The 19174-nt window shown below is 33.3% G+C and overlaps 4 protein-coding genes across 5 annotated transcripts; all 4 read right to left on the reverse strand.

Moving 5' to 3' along the window:
* Positions 1–1945: 1945 nt before the first annotated feature.
* On the reverse strand, positions 1946–5977 carry LOC101265060 (G-type lectin S-receptor-like serine/threonine-protein kinase LECRK3). Its single transcript, XM_026028980.2, has one exon. The coding sequence runs from the start codon at positions 4588–4590 to the stop codon at positions 3358–3360; it is 1233 nt and encodes a 410-aa protein (XP_025884765.1). The 5' UTR covers positions 4591–5977; the 3' UTR covers positions 1946–3357.
* A 257-nt stretch (positions 5978–6234) lies between these two features.
* Positions 6235–10830, reverse strand: LOC104645663 (uncharacterized). The gene is made up of 3 exons (XM_019213711.3): positions 9348–10830; positions 7733–9244; positions 6235–7654 (listed from the first exon to the last, which is right to left on the reverse strand). The coding sequence occupies exons 1-3, from the start codon at positions 10242–10244 to the stop codon at positions 6581–6583; spliced, it is 3483 nt and encodes a 1160-aa protein (XP_019069256.1). The 5' UTR covers positions 10245–10830; the 3' UTR covers positions 6235–6580.
* LOC109120155 (uncharacterized) lies at positions 10382–14053 on the reverse strand. Of its 2 annotated transcripts, XM_019213713.3 has the most exons (4): positions 12755–14053; positions 11085–11444; positions 10717–10895; positions 10382–10513 (listed from the first exon to the last, which is right to left on the reverse strand). In XM_019213713.3, the coding sequence occupies exons 1-4, from the start codon at positions 12954–12956 to the stop codon at positions 10481–10483; spliced, it is 774 nt and encodes a 257-aa protein (XP_019069258.1). In that variant the 5' UTR covers positions 12957–14053; the 3' UTR covers positions 10382–10480. The 2 variants fall into 2 exon arrangements, with proteins under 2 accessions (XP_019069258.1, XP_019069257.2); XM_019213712.3 differs by lacking the exon at positions 10382–10513 and having other exon boundaries at positions 10636–10895.
* Positions 14054–15107: 1054 nt separating this feature from the next.
* LOC101250832 (probable 2-oxoglutarate-dependent dioxygenase AOP1) lies at positions 15108–18664 on the reverse strand. The gene is made up of 3 exons (XM_004228675.4): positions 17753–18664; positions 16705–17035; positions 15108–15705 (listed from the first exon to the last, which is right to left on the reverse strand). The coding sequence occupies exons 1-3, from the start codon at positions 18127–18129 to the stop codon at positions 15463–15465; spliced, it is 951 nt and encodes a 316-aa protein (XP_004228723.2). The 5' UTR covers positions 18130–18664; the 3' UTR covers positions 15108–15462.
* Between the last annotated feature and the right edge of the window lie 510 nt (positions 18665–19174).

Below are 19174 nucleotides of genomic sequence, written 5' to 3' on the forward strand. Positions count from 1 at the left end.
TAATTTATAGTAATTATTTTAATAATTTGAATAATTAATACGTGATCAAGAGGATAATTGATTAGGTCAAACTTACTTACTAGCTTAATTTATTGTTTGTGATCTTGGTGATAAGAGCTTAATACTTTTTTAAAACCATTTGACTATCCACCTTTTTAAATTATTTATCATTTTCTTTTCACATCTTCTAAAACATATTCTATTAGTTCATTTTTATTTATTATTTTAAACATATTGGTAAAATATTTTTTCATTTTTTGAATTTAATATTAATTATTTAATCTTCAAAATATCTAAAAATATAAAACCGAACATCAATTAATATGAATATTGTGATAAAATACATTTAATTATTTTTTTTCTTAGAAAATTACTTATAAAATAAATTCAGGGGATAATAGGACCTTAGTATAATATAAATGCGTCTCTGGGATTTCGGACATAGATTGAAGGAGTACTTGTGTATTTTTTCTTTTTCTTAAGAGGAGTGTGAAATTCAAAATGCACAAATAAAAGTGAACAAATAGAATATTACTTTCTCCATTTCAAAATCAATGAATTGTTACAAAATAAAATAAAATCGTATAATTCATAGTTCAAATTAACTTAATCGTACAAAGAATAATTTTAGAATTTTCTTTCATCGTTACCCTTCTTTTGAATTTTCTACATGACAGAGTTCCATAAACATGAATTATAGTTAGTGCTGAGAGTAGTTATGATAATACTTTCTCTGTCTCATATTAATTGATCATTTTTCTATATATATATATATATATATATATTAAGAAATCATAAATAAGAAAATATTGTTGATTATCCCTTTAAAATACTTCTTTAGAAATTTTACAAATAAATCTGGACTTTGGAAAAGAATTATTTAAAAGAGTAAGATAGGAAAATTTTAATTAATTAATATTTTCTTTATTTAGAAAAATGGACAATTAATGTAAGACAATTGCTTTTATTAAAATGAGCAACTAATATTGGATGGAAATAAATATTTAATCATTTTAAAGAGTAATTTAATGATAATTAAGGATACAATTTAAAAGAAATAATTTGTTGTATGAACTAACAAGTAATTTATAGTAATTATTTTTATATGAAATAATCACTAAAGTCAACTTACTTGTGATCCTGGTAATATTTAATACTCCGCTGTTTTAAATTATTTATTAATTTTTTTATTCTATTCATTCATTTTTATTTGTTAAAATATATTTATATCAAAACCATTAATAGGACGTCACCTTGCTTGCTGACATATCACATCATAATAATTTAATATGTAATGGAATTTATTTTAGTTGAAATACTCTACCATTTTAAATTAATTATCATTTTTATTTTTCACATCTTATAAAAAAGATACTATCCATTCATAATATTTTGCATATTTTTATTTTTAACATATTAAGAAAAAACATTTTATTTTCATATTTTATATTTATATTAATTATTTATTCTTCAAATTATTTCTCATGATTTAAAATTAGACATCAATTAATATCAAAATTGTAATAAAAATACTTATATTAATTATTTTTAAGGGTACAGACCAAACAAGTTTTTTACTTGACATGTTTATGAGATTAAAGGTTCTTTTAATTACATATTTTTAGTTTAAACTCATAAAATTTAAAATTATATTTACTCTAAATCAATCAATCAAACAAATTGTAATGCTAAATGCTCAAAAGTATTGTGAATCACGGTGAGAAGCTCCCCTAACTCATTACGGAGGATCATGAGCTTCTCGTCGATTTTCTTGAAAACCTTTGTTGGACCCTCCATAATCATTTGGGATAGTCGTATGTATAGCCTCACCATGATCCAGAACAAATTTTGGGTATTTAGGAGTCATTTTACTAGAATTACGAGATTTTTTTTCAGTTATTCATGTGTGTTAACCAATTAATATTTTAGTGAAATGACTTCCGATCGATTTTTTTTAAAAAAAACTTATGGGACCCTCCATAATTAGTTGGGTGACAGTACGTATAGTCTCACCATTATCCACGATATAGTTTTAGCATTTATGGGTCTTTTATAAAGATTTAGGCGATTTTTTAGTTTTTTCGTATGTTAGCCTATTAATTTTTTGATGATATGGATTCCGGTCGATGTTTTTGATAACCCTTTACGAGACCCTCAGTAATGATTTGCGAAACAATACATACCGTCTGACCATGATCCACGATATGTTTTTGACAATTAAGAACCATTTATCAGGAATTAAGTGATTTTCTAAGTTTTCCGTTTGTGTTAGCTATGAATATTTTTGCGATATGACTTCCACTTGGTTATTTTAAAATCTATGTATAATATCACCATGATTCACGACAAGTTTTTGACATTTAGGGCCCATTTATCAAGAGTTTAGACTATTTTTCTCTGTTTTTGTGTGTGTTAGCCTATGAATATGTTGGTGATCTGGCTTCCAGTCAATTTTTTTTGGAAATACAAATGCAAGTTACTCCTATGGGGAGGATTGTTCAAATCCATACAACTAGACCACCGGTCCATTTCCCCAACTAAGGCGACATTCTACTTCACTCCAACACCACCTTTACGGCCATACTCAACTGAAACGTGGACTAGGAGCCTACTCAACTGAAACGTGGCCTGGGAGCCAAACAAGGATAGACTTGACTTTACTACCATGTAAAGATATGGTATCTGGGTGTAACTCAAGCCCAAACGTTAGCTCCATTCTAAACCAATGCGGGAACAATTTAAGCGTAGACTAAAAGCCCAAACAGAAACTCGAGAGTAAATACTCAAAGAAGTAGACCATAAAAAAAAAACAGAACTACCTAAGAACACTGATATAGTAAGAATGACAGTATCTTCATTCATACAATTTAAACATGAAAGCAAGTCATATAACTAGAACACTTGAACAAAAGAAGACATTCAGAGGAGGTAAATCGCGCGTAAATGAAGCTTATGATCTTAGATAGTAATGCTAAAATTATATGGACATGGTGGAATTGTCACCTCAACAGATCCTTCAAGCATTTGACAGACCTTCCTCATAGTAGGCCTCGTAGACAGATCCTCTTGAATGCATCAAACACCAACCATCACGAACCTCTCGACCTGCTTCTTGTCATTCAAAGCCTCGAAATCACTTTGCACTAGAGCATCCAACTTTCCTTCTTGAAGGCAATCTAGAACCCAATCTGTAAGAATCGCCTCTGGTCCGTAGCGTTCCTCGTTCTCATAGTTTTTCCGGCAAGTGATGATCTCTAGTAGTAGTACACCAAAGCTGTAAACGTCTACCTTAACCGTGACTTGACTATTCCTGAACCATTCTGGTGCAACATAACCTTTTGTTCCTCTAATATCAGTTTAGAAACTTGCAAGAGTTCCATTACTCATATACTCGTAGACCAACAAACGATGAGCTCCCTCGTTACAATATCCTAGCAGACGGACCAAATTCTTGTGATGAGTCTGACTAATCACATTTACTTCAGTTATGAACTCCTTCTCTGCCTCATGAGCAACTCTGTCCAGCTTCTTTATAGCAACAACGTTTCTTGAACCGATAGGCATTTCCCCTTTGTAAACAATCCCAAATGCACCCCTTCCTAGCTCTTCCTTGAAGTCTTTTGTGGCTTCTACAAGTACTTTGTATGTAAAACTACGACAGATAGAGTCTGCCACATGGCTCGTAGGGTGCGATATCTTCATTTTCTTTTTGTAAATGTGGAAGAATCCCCAACAGAATACATTGATGACAAGAATATTTACCAACAAAGAACCGCCTAAGATCCCGGACAACACAACAGCCAGATTTCGCCAATTCTTGCTTCGACTAGATCCTGAATTCGGAAAGCCAGGAGTACTCAAAGGAGGAACACCATTCAGATTGGTGTCTATCCTCCCGTTCGATAACGGAAGCTTCTTTTTCCAGCAACTATTGCTTCTGTAAATGGCAACAACACAGAAACAATCATAAAGACAAGCATTCTGGCAGTCTTGTTCAGTAGAAGGGCTAATTTGCTGAAAATCTGATTTCGGCCAATCAGTATCACGAATCGTGATAAAACTGTAAAAATCATCAGGTGAACCCCTCCCAACTTCATCACAACTTATAGAAAAATCTGGTTTGCAGTCACCATAAGCATCGTTCGGATCAACCAACAAATATCCTTTAGGACAGTTACAAACTGGTCTGTTGTTTGTACCAAGACTGCATACATTGTTGTAACTACAAGAACCAGGTCCATTGTTTCCATCAATTTCGATGCATATATTGTTCTGTTGAGACCAAAGAATATTCCAACCACTGTCATTCCAAATCCTTGAATGATAATAATGACTAAGAACTCCATCAAAGTTAAGTGTCACACGATGATAATTGTCCGAAGCTGGAGGAATGGATCGCGGAGTAAGAATTTGCCTTTGATTGTTTCTTTTCAATACGTACATCACCCCATTCTCTTCAAAAACCAGCTTATCCCCTGAATTGGTTGCATTTGTTGAGTCAGAAGTTTGAGTGTTATAGTACTCATCATCATAATCCGTATTGGAAGGCACACTTTGTGTAACAAGCACCAAGTTTCCATTATCAAGCATTCGAAGATAAAACCTACCTGTCGAGACATAATATAATGAAATTATCAAAGTCGCACTCTCAACTCTAACAGTTTACTGTTTGGATCATGGAAAAGAATCAGACCACACATGAGAATGCGTGTTGGGACATTATACAACAAATATGCCTCAATCCCAAACAAGTTGGTTTCCGCTCAACGAATACTTCAGACATGACTATAACAGATACTAGCATACACAGATAGAAGCAAAAGACTCGCGTGTGTGCTTTGCTCACTTTGCTGGCCCCAAGCCCGAATAAAGGACAAGGGTCACGGTAGGCTGTCAACAAGTACAAAACAGATATCATGTTCGATACCTAATATCAATCAATCAAATGAGTTGGTCACACAATTCAACACGTACAACAACAACAACATACTATCTGACAAATGGAGTCTGGATACGACAATTCAAACGCGTAAAACAACAACATACTCAATGTAATCTGACAAGTGGAGTCTGGGGAGGATAGGATGTATGATAGATATGACAATTCAAACGCGTAAAACAACAACAACATACTCAGTGTACAAGTGGGATCTGGGGAGGATAGGATGTATGATAGATACGACAGTGCAAACGCGTACACACCTTGAGTGAAATTAGCTTGTGACTTTTGAGAAACAAGGAATCTTCCTCTTTCCAATGTTTGATTTGGCAACAAAGTATTAATTGGATTTCTAAAACGTTCCCACAATGGATCACTAGAATCACTTCCCATTTCAAAAAAATCCCATTATCATTTGGAGGTAGAGGAATTTTTTTTATAGACTCCTGGCTCAAGAAAAAACGTAAAAAGAAATAACATAAGCGGAGAAGTCATGAAAAAGTACTATTAAAAAGATGAAAAATCAATCTGACTAGTAACTACAGTAAAATAATACGAAAATCGAAGTATAAGAAACATTAAATAATAACAAAAATCGAAGAATAAAAAACTACTAGAGTAATGCTAGGACTGCTATAACGGAAGGATAAGCGAGGACACCGTTAACCTGCTAACTTTCTACTTTAGTATGTGTGTGCCACAATCAGCTCCTATCTACGGTCATGTCTCATGTCTCGATAAGATGAAACTACGTATAAGTCATATCAGATCTAATCACCTCTTATCGATACTTCTTCCGCCTACCACTAGTAAGATATTAATTAGACTAGTGACTAGGTCAATTCCACAATCAAGAAAAATAATGATATAACTAGGCAATTTGTGGTCTTAGCTCCAATTGTCTTGATGGAACATTGATTATATCTATAACTATCAATTCAGTTGGAAAATTGAATATAACTCTTGGCTTTTCTGTTTGACTTTTGTCTACATGTACGACTAATGCGTCTATTTGTTTAATTTTATATAAGTAATTACTTAGCTTGTGCACACTCAAAGTTCAAGATCATAGTTATCAGTTGACTGACACCAAGTTAAATGTCATGTTTATGTATTACGTTCTTTTATACCAAAAAAGATTTCGTAAAAGTGAAAATAAAAATAAAATTGGAGCTAGTCAAAAAAGGAAATAATAGACATGTAGTAATGTAAGAAATAATGTTCTATTATTGGTCCATCCAACCTATTTATGTATGTATCATTTAGGGATTCAATAATTATAAGAAAGCCAATAATCCATCCTGAGTATGAAATACATTGTTTAAAAACAAGATTTCATTAAAAATTATGAACCTACATAATGTTCTACTATTTCTATTTAATTATTTCCTAATGTAGTAAATACAAAGGCTAAAATATCACTAGTCAAAATGATGAACCTACAACATGTGCTTACATGTGCTTACAGTGTTTGGTACGACAGAAGTCATTTTTTCGGGAAAAATGTTTTTCACGAAGATATCATTTTCTGGTGTTCCTTTATCCGAAAAATAATGTTCTCCTAGGAAAACATTTTCCATCGAAAGAAGAAAAATGACTTCCGTCATACCAAACATGTCCCGATCTTGATTATATTTTCGCCTATTTTACGAGCTCTCCCTTCATGGCAAGAGAGAGATCTCCAAGAGTACCTTTAGTGTCAATAGTTACCCTTGGCATTGCCACAGCTCTGCTTCCCACATAGCCACTTTCTCCAATCTTGATTTTGCCATACTTCACTTTGCCTCCTTCACCTTCATATATGTGTCCAAAGAGCAAAGCTTCTCTCTCGATCGATCCATACTTGTCGATTCTCACCATTTCAGGATTCAAAACTGCTCCCATGCTGTTGATGTATGTGCCTTCGTCCCAAGCAACTTCTGATCCCATAAGCTTCATCCAAATTCCGAATAAGAACGATCCACTTTTCATTTCCATGAAATAGTCTCCTACTAGTGTCCTTATTGCTTGCCAAATCGTATCGCAGAAGATCCCTTTACTCCAAATTAGCTCACATTCGCCGTCTTTCTTGATTCCTACAAGAATCCATTTTGCAAAAGCACATAGAACTCCACCTAAAAGTCCTGTCACAACCCAAAACAAAGGTAGCAGCCAATGCTTTTGGACTTTTATGGTATCCGATGTGTAGAAAAGAAACTTCAATGGAGCAAAGATTATGAATCCCATGAGAAAATATGGAAGAAATGTTTGCAAGAACGGCTGAACGGATATTAGCCACATTGTCACGTACCAAGATCTTGCTAGCATGACGACTTTGGTAGTATCCTTTTTCTCCAATGTCGATGCAAGGGGACAGCCGGTGAAGTCCATTTTAACATCAGATTGATCTAAGAAGATTCTCCAAGCTTCTGGGAGAGGTTTTCTGTTTCTCAGGTGCTGGCATATGTCGTAAACGACTGAACGTCCGTGGTCCATGGACGCGCTTTGATTACATGACGTTGCTCGAATGACATCCACTTCATGACATTTGAGAAATGGATTGAACTCTAGATCTTCTGATTCTTCTTTGGTTAGTGTTGCATCAATAGTTATGTCTCCTATATCAATATAAGGAAATTCAATCTCATCCCATGGCTTGGTGCAATCAAGTGCTGCCTCCCGATTCACTTCATCCTCCGGTATTGATCGCATTTGTAGTTGTAGAACATAACGGACCTGTTCATTTTCAAGATTTACGAACCACTTTGAAAATCCAAAAGACTCGAATGTATTTAGTAAAATTCATTGTTTCACCTTCTCGGGTGTGTGCAGACGATGTTGGAAATCTTCATCAAGGAAGCGTAATGGACGGTTGTCATTCTCATCTCTTGGAATTGCACCGGTCTCTGGTGGAAGTACGCCTCTAGGCTTCACCTCACCAGAGTCCTCACCGATGTTGTTGTCAAAAGGCCTTAACTTGAATTTGACATACATCTCTTGATCATTTTTGAATCTGAAAAGCCTGCAAATGTTTGAATAGTAATGCAGCTCGGTGTAGGAGTATGCCTGTCGAAGAGAACCCCACATTGCATCCCGGACATGTGGAGCATGCTTCACGTGTTCTTCCCGTGCTGCTGCTCCACAAACAAGCCATGTTGCAAAGTCACCTATCGTCCGAGTATGAAATGCCTTACCAGTCTTTAGTGTCAGATCAAGAATTGAACTGTTCTCATCAGTTCCATTTGATAAGATCCTTATTGCTGCACCACGCGGATCAAGTCGTGCATCATCATCAGAACTCAAACAATTACTGTGCCTCATAATAACTCGGTATGTCATGCCAGGACTGAAAATCTTGTGATCTGCAAAACCTGGGATGTCATTGTAGAGGCTTAAGCATCCCTTTCCTGCAGCACCGATTCGATGGAAGAATCTCGATTTCACTTTAAGAGTTGAAGCAGCAAAATTTGCAGCTAGATTTCCAAGCACCTTTTTGTATTTCAAGTCCATCTCCTCGATTCGATCATCCAACGAGTAAGACTTGCTTTTGACCAAAACTGGATTTTTGGAGCCAACAAAGACACCACCATGCTGAAGTACTGAGTTCATGGGAGCAACTGAGATTGCACCAAGAATAACATCCTTCTCAATGACAGAACCTGGGAGAACAAGACCCTGACTACCGATAACCGAGTTATCTTGAATCTCAATTTTACTAGACACATAGTCACTAGAGGTATATAATCTGGGAACGATTCTACTGAAGTCCCCTAAATGCACACCATTGCCTATTGAGATGAGGTTTGGTTCTGAAATGGGGTTAATGGCTCTGATGGAACAATGTTGGCCAATTTTTGCACCTAGTCGACGTAAATAAATGCAGAACAACTCTGTTCCAGACATGAATTTTGTGAACCTTATGTGACATGCAACGTTGACACGATGGACAAGACAAGTCTTCATCATGTCCATTTCTCCTTTTTGATGGACAACATGGTTTACCAAACAAGTGAATAAGCTAAGGATAAGACCATGACATATGTAAAAAATGGCAATAGTGGTAGCAAAAGTGAATGAACCTGAATAGGAATTGTCAAACAATGTAGCATATGTGGCGATCGTGTATGGAAACCAATGAAAGGCTCCAGCTAAGTAAAAGAACCTGAAATGTTTTAGTGAAGGCGGGTTTTGCCATAGCGAAAGGTAAATGAAGTAAGAAACAGCTGCCGATAAGCTGCTGAGAAAGCCGACCATGTATATGGAGAATAGTTTAATATGTTCATGATTTCCATGACTCCCCTTCATGCTCTTTCGTGTCGATTTGTCCTGTAATCATGATAGAAAACAGGAAATGTGTCAGTCTAAAGCTTTTTTCAAGAGTCCGAGCAACTAAGTTGATGAAAGTTTCTTTATTTCTAATTCTACTGACCTTTTTGGTGCTTGTAGCCTTAACATTAACTGCAGTCTTGCTGGTGTTGAGAGCAAGCACATGAGTACCATCTTCCACAATGCTTCCTCTTTGAACAACAGCATAAGGACCAATCGACGATTTTTGGCCGATTCTTATCGGGTTGAAACTCAAGACACCATTTTTCACTTCATGACTTTGAAGCAATACTCCTTCATTGATCACAGCTTGCTCTCCAATAGAAACTAGTGATGGATCTGTGATGTCGACAGTATCAAGAATAGGAGATGATGTAATATTTTCCCCGAGCATCTCGAACCAATAATTGATGAATACCGTTCCTCTCAAATGCACTGCTAAGACTTTTGAAGATATTTCTTGAGCCTTATAAAGTGTCCACCACTTGACAAAATCAGCAGACCAGATGGACACCTCAGGGTTCAAAATATAGTTTGGTTGTAGAAATGACTTTCCAAGAAAACCTATGCACATAATATCCAAGAAAGTGGAGCACATACTAAGGAAACAATGTAACCAAACCAAGGGGCTGATTGTATCAGCATTTGGCATGCAGAAATGAAAAATTTGAAAGTGGAAACCGATATGCACGCAGGAAATATCAGCATGAAAGAGACATAAGCAAGAGCTAAACGTTGGAAAAACCATGGTTGAGCTCATCTTGCTTTCACAAGAACCGGAGGTAGTTGTGACCAACTCGGGGTGGGATTTTCTCAAAAGATCTTCAGCAAAGTCTGCTAAGTCTTCAATGCAGGTTGCTGAGAAGATGTCTATCGCTCCAACTAGAACTCCGAGAAAGTTTGAAATTTTCTGAGCTGCTCGAACAACGCCAATTGAGTCGACACCATAAGACACCAGACTCTCAGTGATGGAGATTTTAGACTTGAGAACCTCCGTCATCTCATAGAGCAGCTCCTTCAGAAATTCTATGATCTGTCCCTTGCTAATTTTATCATTTCCCAGAGCTAAATTTCTTGTGATTTATGGTACGGAACCATCTTTAGACTCCCGTGATGATTTTTCTCCATCGGTTGCGTCTTCCACCACACTCAATGTTCCATCAACAAATCTTTTAGCTACTTCAAATCTCCTGATTTTCCCTGACGTGGTCTTACTAATGGACCTCGGTTTGATAGTCATAATGGAGGCAATAGATACACCATGTTCTTCTACAACACGAGTACAGATACGTTTAATAACTTCACAAGGAAGTGATTTATAAGCTTCTGCGACTACAACCAATCCAAGTTGATCAGAACCTTTAGGAAATGATATCCCTTTTGATAGGGTATTAAATAATGAAATCGAGAAACTGTAACACGATCCATAACATCAAAAAAAAAGAAGATATCTGAACTCTGAAGTAGCCTACCTTAACATATGGGAAGGCTGGTATAGGATTATTACTAGCGAAATGCTTGTGCATTAGAGCCATGGCGTAAGATGCATTCCTTTCTGTCAACTCGAATGCCATCAACCCGCCAACATAATACGTGTTTTGTTGACCTTGTAGTTGATTTTCCACTTTCTCATAAAAGCCTTCCTTCATATCTGTCATTTCGAAGCACACAATCAATAGAACGATAATAGTTCAAATCTTAAAATGAAAATATATTAGTTATACACACCGACAATGTAAAAGATTCAAAGTAGTTTAGCCATAGACTTATAAGTGATTCATGATTGTGAGTGCATAAAACATAAACTGAAATGAAAATTCCGCAGTCTTTTCAGGAGTACCTTGGTTGTTAACATGAGGGAAATATTTGAGCTTTCGTTGCAAAACGACTTTTTCAACAAAGCCTCCCATACTTTCAACACCTTTTATGAGGAGCTCGGTCTCCTTTAATCCTACTATGTCGACCGAGTTACCATAAGACCAAAACAAGAAGACGTTCGTGTCATTGTAAAATCTCTGCATTGCAACTGGATTCCCGATGGCTTTTGGATCATCCATGAACTCACCAAAGTAGTAAAAACCCATCGGTATATGATCAAATCCAGTTATCTTCAAGACTATGGTGTAATAGTCAATAGTTTGTACTTTACCGAACAACTCCTCCTCGAGGCTATTCATGTCGATTCTTCTGCTGTTGCTTACTGCAGAAAGGGATCAGTAACAGGTAATATTTAGGAAAATTCACAGTAATAAAGTTAGTACTTTTAAATATTATTTGAAGGTTTACTACTCGTGACTCGGAAATTATTTGGACTACTAAGGAGATATGTTGCTTGGACTCTGCAAAATGTTGCTGCACCCGTGTCCGATTCTCTAAAAATGTGCTACTATTGGAGGATCTAATATGCACCTGACGGCATTTTGCAGAGTCCGAAACATATCTTAGTAGAATGGCTTAATACTTTGAGGGCTTTACGCCAAATTCCATGAAGTACTATGAATAAAATCATTAATAGAACATCATATATTATAATTCGGGAACAGAAAGACCAGTAAAACAACAGTAGCCATCGATATGATTTTCAATCAAGATCGAAGGCAAACTTATGGTTGTCCATTTCCTCAACTTCAGCTCTGATTTCTCTTGCTAGATGAAATATTGTTGGAGCACTATTTGCAGCAAGAACTTGTCATCCCAAGTCGTAAATATTTCCTGGACTCGTAACACATATGTTTAAGAGTTTAACTTATATACACTGATAGTGTTCAAAAGAATGTTACGACGATAACTAAAAGTAGCTACATGTAACCTACATAAGAAAAATGGGACTAGTAACCTTCATGAAGATACGACTACTTGTACTTGTTATGTACGTATGTACAACACGTTCAAATAAATTGATAGTGGAAAAATTCTTTATACTGTTAGTGTACAGAATTAAAATCGTTCCGTAAAATCTTTTAGTGTGACAACATACTACATATATAAATTACCCCCCCACCCCCGCCACCCATCCTCAATTTATGTTGATAATAAAAAATGGATTAAAGAATCATATAAGAGGACAAACTGCCTCCACGCACCTATTTGGGACAATTCAACACCCTCACACGCCCATAAACGACATCGAGTGAAATAAGAATTGGACAGTCACGACTCTGATACCATGATAAGAAGATGGATCTCACCATCTTAGGTCCGTCTCAATGTCAAAAGCTAACTCAAGAGCTGATGATTGGACAGGACCTTTTATGGAGACAAGTTCCCTCACGCCCACCGACTCGGGATAATTCAACATATGTGAGCGTGTATAACCAGGCACGGAGTTCAAGAATAAAAAATATTCAAACTTGTAGTCTAAAACAAGCTATACACAAATATGTCATTAAAAATAAGAATTTTAAAGTTAAATTGTTTCTAAATAAGAAAGCAAGACATCTTTCTACGAACAGACTAAAAAGGAACGTATGCCACATAAATTGAAACGAAGGGAGTAAATAGCATAGATACCTTCAATATCATCTGATTCACACATGCCACCAACAGAATGATACTTCTCAAGAATAGTGATATTTGTATAACCAAGTTTTACCAATGCATAAGCAGCTGATGTTCCACTAGGTCCACCTCCTATTATTCCTATCTTTGTGTTTGTATCAAAACAAGGATGAAATTTTAAGAACAATTCATCTATTGCTTTTCTTGGCTCCATTTCTCTACCAAAAAATCAAAAAAAAATAAAAATCCAACAATTAGTAACATACTTATTATAATTATACACGAGTGGGGTCCGGGAAGGAAAAGATGTTCGCAGATTTTATCGCTATCTTTGTAAGATAGAGGTTTAGCAACAATAACATGCAGTGTAGTTCCATAAGCAAGCTCTGAGAAAGAGAGAAAATGAATGTAGACTTTACCGCTACTTTGTGGGGTAGGAAGTTTAACAACAATAACATGCTCAAAAAGGAAGGAGAAATGTATGTAGACTTTACCGCTTCCTTTACGGAATAGAGAGGTTTAACAATAATAATATGCTCATTTTAATAGAGCCTTAGTATAGTATGAGTGTGTCTAAGAAATTTTAGGCATACGTTGAGCGGGTACTTATGCATTATTCTAATAAAGAAATATATTTATAACGAAGGTGAATATTTTTATGATCATGTGAAACTAGATATGCTTTTTCGGAAAATACTTATTTTTCAATTTTTTCATGTTTTGATTCGTCAAGATAAATTCTCCTCATTTGAGGAAAATTGGTCAATATTTCAACTTAGTCAATTCAAAAAAAAAATTCCCTCTATTTCATTTTATGTGACACTTTTCATTTTTCGAGAGTCAAATAATTTAAGTTTGATCAGGCATTTGTATATTGAATTTTCAAATTATTTGAAATGAAATTTATATATTTGTAAACTACGTAATAGTACTATAAGTCACAATAATTGATTATTCAAAATATTAAAAGGATTTATGAAAAATTTACGGTCAAAGATAGACTTATTTAAATCTCGAAAAGCAAAAATGCCACATAAAATAAAACGAAAGAAATCGTACATTTTTTTCAATATAAAGAGTATTAACTCGACTCCTACAAAGTATTAGCAATAAGCATCAAAAAGAAAAAAAATAAATCTACACTATATAACACTATTCATCGGTCTATTTTAATCATCGACCTCCATCGATATAACAACAAAATGAAAATGTTAATTCTATATCACATACCTTTGTGTAATGGAAATGCTACTTGATAAAAATCTATGAGCAAACAAAAGAAGGAAAATTAATACAGTTTTATGTTTTATTTTTTTTAATTTCTTTTTTTTTTTTAAGTTTCAATGCAACTTCTTTTGAAATCAAGAAATGAACATTTAAAAGAAAATTTAATTTTTTTCTTCTGAATTTTGAAATCAAGAGGTGATTCTCTTTATAAACAAATTATATTTAATATGCATGTGACATGCAACATGCCAAATGGAAGTATGCATGCAGGTCTATACGTTACATATTTATGAAGACAATTTATGGGGGGTACGCGACACTGCTAGAAATAGAGGTTTTTTTATCGCGAATAAAAAAAAATTATGTCGTAAAATGTAATTCATTTATTTAATCATTTTTTATCAAAACAGTTCGATAAAAAATATATAATAAAAAACAATTTTTTTTATTAAAATATTAAAAAGCTTTCTAATTTTTCTACGTATAAATATATTTTTTTTACTTATTCAATTAAAATACATGAAAATTTCAAGGAAAAAAATCATTTTTTAAAAAAAAATAGTAACAAGACTTTGAGAGGTTTATTCTATAAATATAACAATAACTTCTTCAATGAAGCGCCCACTTACATAGAGAGAAGATCAAAACACGATCAAGAGTTTGAGAGAGTTCTGAGATTTATTGGAGAATGTTGTCAGTTTGTGACGAAAAAGTTGTAAGATTGTAATTAAGAGTTTTGGTTACAATCAAGTGTGTGTGTAGGATTCTCTAACAAGTTTATTAAGAAACTTGAGGACGGTAGAAGACTTAAACCTGGGGATTTTTGTCTTGGATAGCTAGGAATTAGAGTTTATAAATCCTTAGGTTACATAGGTTTGTAATTTTTTGTTGAGGCTCAAAGTTTAATGAAGTGAAGTTAAATCCTGATGAGGTGTCGATCGTGATTTTTACCCTTTTTGAATTGAGGGTTTCCGCGATGAAATATTGTGTCATTATTTTATTTGCTTTACAAAATGTAGATGTTGTAATTTGCAAAGGAACATATAAAATATACTTGTTCCTTAGACGAATTTGAGGGTTAAAATTCAAAAAAATTGCATAAAAAACATGAATTTCCATCGAAATTACACATACATAATACATAAAATGTCAATACTTAATAATACAACAATTCAAACATAAGATAAACACCATTTAAAAAAACACAAATTTCAACAAATATTCTATCAGAAATCCCATATATATTAATGGTATTCGGACAGGAACATTCACCAGAAATTCACGTTTTTTTATTTCATTATACATAAAACATAGAACGCAAAAGTTAAAGAACGACAACAATTCAAACATAAGATACACACTAGAAAGAAAACACAAACTCCAAACGAAATGATGGCTTGTTCAAGACATCTTCGACGAATCTTTTATCAGAAATTCCATATATGCTAGCGATACTCCGATAAAAATGTTCGTCAAAAATTGACTTTATAATATCAAACACCACAATAAGCCTGGAAAGCATTAGGAGTGCCAGCGTTTGAAGCAACATAATTTAATAATCCAAGCATTTCATATGGCTTGAAAAGTAAAGGGTGTTTCTCATCCACTAGTTCTTTTGGAGCCTCTATGAAGTGACCTGGTTTTGATAATGTATTAAATTGAAGGGAGAGTCTATCACCTTCTTTAGGCATTTCTACCCTGTGGAGGGGAGAATGCAATCGACCATTTGTCCATGCCTGTATAAATTCGCTTATCGTTAGTGCATAAAACTTAAAAAATATTTATTTTTAACTATAGATACGTGTTTTTTCTACATATGTTATTGTAGACATTGAAATTCTATGGAATTCTGCAATCAATTCGAGTTAGGACTCTACAAATTGTGTTCAACTCAAATTGGAATTCTTGGACTCAACCCTAAACCCTAGTTTATAGGTATATAAAGGATACTAAATTCTCTTAAAAGACATCTCAAAAATTTCATAAAGAGATCAAGATTTCGAATGCTTCGCAAATTAATGGATTATTCATATAGAGGGTCAAATCTAAATCATCCTAGTTCAAGAAATAAGTCACTAACGATCCTCGAATCATGGATAAATCTTAGGAGAGTAGAATCAACAGAATTACCCGCAATCTTTATTAATAAAATTATGTTTCTTCATATTTTATTCGTAATAGCAATTTATTTTCTTTTAAATTATTCAAACTACAAAACATGGATACATATAACTCAAACATTTTTGAAAAATAAGGCAACATAAGTTCCAAAGAAATATCAACATACATTTTCAGTTTTGCATGATCTAAACATGTAGTTCCAATTGTAACCTATGTTGCTTCGACTTATCAAATATTATTTAGGGTATCAAATCCTTTTACGATATGCATTTTGGAAAATAATCAAATACGAGTGAGATAACATTTTAAGATATTCGAAAGCATAGGCTCCACTAATTATCAATATTCATTTTTAATTTTTCATGAAAATATTAAACATGCAGTTCCAATTATAACTTATGTTATTTATCCTCTTCAAAAATTATTATCCAATGTCTTTCACATCATTCAAAAATATTCATTTTGAAGAATAATCTAACATGAGTGTAGGTCGGATCCTCAAAAATTAAACATGTAGCTAGTTTCACTTGATGTGGCTTAGATATATATCTTCTTAAAATTTTTAATATGATTCCAATAAAGTAATAACACTAAAAAAAATGAGTAACACTTACTTTGAAGGAATCACCAGACAGAACAACAAAAGAATTTGGTGAAATAGTGGCATTAATCCACTCTCCATTTTTGTTGATTTGCAATCCATTGACTTGATTTTGTGCTATAAAAGTCAAGAAGTTATTATCTGTATGGGCACTCAATCCATCATATTTATCATTTTCATCTTTATTAATAGATAATGATCCCTTGTAATGGGAAAATCTAAATAGGGCAAAATTATCCAACAATTCATTAATGTGCTTTTCTAATCCCAAATTCTCCAAGATCATCCTTTTGATGATTTGATCCAATTTCAGAAGTGAACTTGCATAAGATTTGACCAAATTGCTGCAAAAATTAGTGCACATGTAATGTTAGTATAAAGTATAAACATAAACATATGAAGAAGGGTAAATAAGGAAGGAGAATCGAACGTAAAGATGGATCTTGGGACCTAACTCAACCCCAAAAGGTAGCTCACGAGGGGAGGTTTGTCCAAGTCCATATAAGGAGGTTTGTCCAAGTCCATATAAGGAGACCAAATTCTCATCCCTCTGTCGATGTGAGATTATCTTAACACTCTCCCATACGCCCAGACCTTAACTGGAGCGTGAACACTTCTAAATGGGGGTCCATTATCTGTGAACAATGAATTGAAATGGGTCTGATTTTGATACCACGTAAAGATGGATCATGGACCTAACTCAATCCCAAAAGCTAGCTTATGAGGGGAGATTTATCCAAGTCCATATAAGGAGACTCATCCATCTACCGATGTGAAATATCTTAACACTTATCAAATCGTGGCTTTATGGCTCTGTGTAACAAATATCTTTTGTTTGGTTACATACGATATTTTTATTTTGTTCCAAAAATATGATGAAGGATAAGACTCGAAAAATAAAAATTTTATATTCATCCTACCCTAATATGATTGTATACACATCTTATATTTGTGATTTATAGACTTTATTGTTGTTAGAAGTATATAATATATAACTTTACAAAAACAATTATATCGTTGCTTTAAGACTCTTATCGATGCATAAATTAAATTATACATACCAAAATTCATGATTGCCATGAGGCCAAAATATATTAGCAAAATTTTCAACACTTTGAGGAGCAAGAAAATCAGGAATACCCAAACTCTCATAAGATGGCAAGTGTGGAATTTGCCCTATGTAGCCAATATGATATTGTACTTCTGAAATATTTTTCATTTTGGTCTCTAAGGGAAATTCAAATAATTTTTTTGAAAAATCAAATAAACCCTCCCTTATTTCATTTAGATTTTTATCATATAATATTGCTTCAATACAACCATATTCTTGTAAAGCTTCAAAAAGTTGAATTTTTGTGGATTCCCATAATGGAGTGTTTGGTTTTAGTTCTTCATTAGAAAAATCTATGGTGGGAATTTTAACTTTTGTAGATGCCATAATGTGAATAATTAAATGGGGGGATAGAGAGTATATATATAGACAAATAATAAGGTAGCACTTTGTATTTTAAAAGTTGTACAATACAAGTTATAAGAGCTTAACACCTTGTTTGGATGGTTTGTTACTCATTGCACTGTACGGTTAGTTTAAATATAACGTTTAATTTATTTAGATTGTTACTAAAATTTAGTGTATCGTATAGTTTGAATTCGTTGGTAAGTAACGATGATAAATTTCATTTTATGTAATGATCGATTTTATGTTGATTGCTATGTTATATTAATTTCTTTTTTCCAAATTTTGAAATCAAGAGGTGATCCTTTTTACAGACAGACTAGGTATTTATCTGCGGTCCATGCAGCTAATTGCATTGAACTTGAAAATATAAATTACATAGACTTTTATTAAAAAAATATTAATAATATTTTAACATGAATTTGATTTTTATTATTATCACATAACTCAAGAACCTTCAATGAATAAATTATTAAGAAAATAGTAGCAAAATGGTAAATATAAAATAAAAAAGCAGAAAGAGAAATGAGATTTTTTTTAATTGAATTTTCTATTTCATATATTTATTTGACTTTATATAAAAATATAAAAAATGGGATTTTTTTCTCAGGGAAAAATTCAACGATTTATTAACTTATGCAAAAAAAAAAAAATTACGCTTGAACATGAAAATAATTATAGTTTTTGTACTTGTATAATGAATTTCTTCAATTGACAAGTGAGAAACATTATATGTATACAAAAATATATAATATGTAAGTTTATACGTAGTAATTTTAAGTTACAGAATTTTATATAGAATATCAAAACATGAATTTTTTGAACTAACAATAATTATTTTCTGCACAATGAATATATCTGCTATATGTGTGTATATTCAATATAACTAGAGACAATAACTTTGCATAAACATAAACAATCTGAGTCTAAAATATGTACTAAAAAATAATAATTTATATCATAAACATAAATTAATGACTTTAAAAAAAATTACCAGGATATATAAAAATAGAATAAAATAAAAGGA

The sequence above is a fragment of the Solanum lycopersicum genome, chromosome 1 (assembly GCF_036512215.1).
Source record: "Solanum lycopersicum chromosome 1, SLM_r2.1".
NCBI classification, from domain to species: domain Eukaryota; kingdom Viridiplantae; phylum Streptophyta; class Magnoliopsida; order Solanales; family Solanaceae; genus Solanum; species Solanum lycopersicum.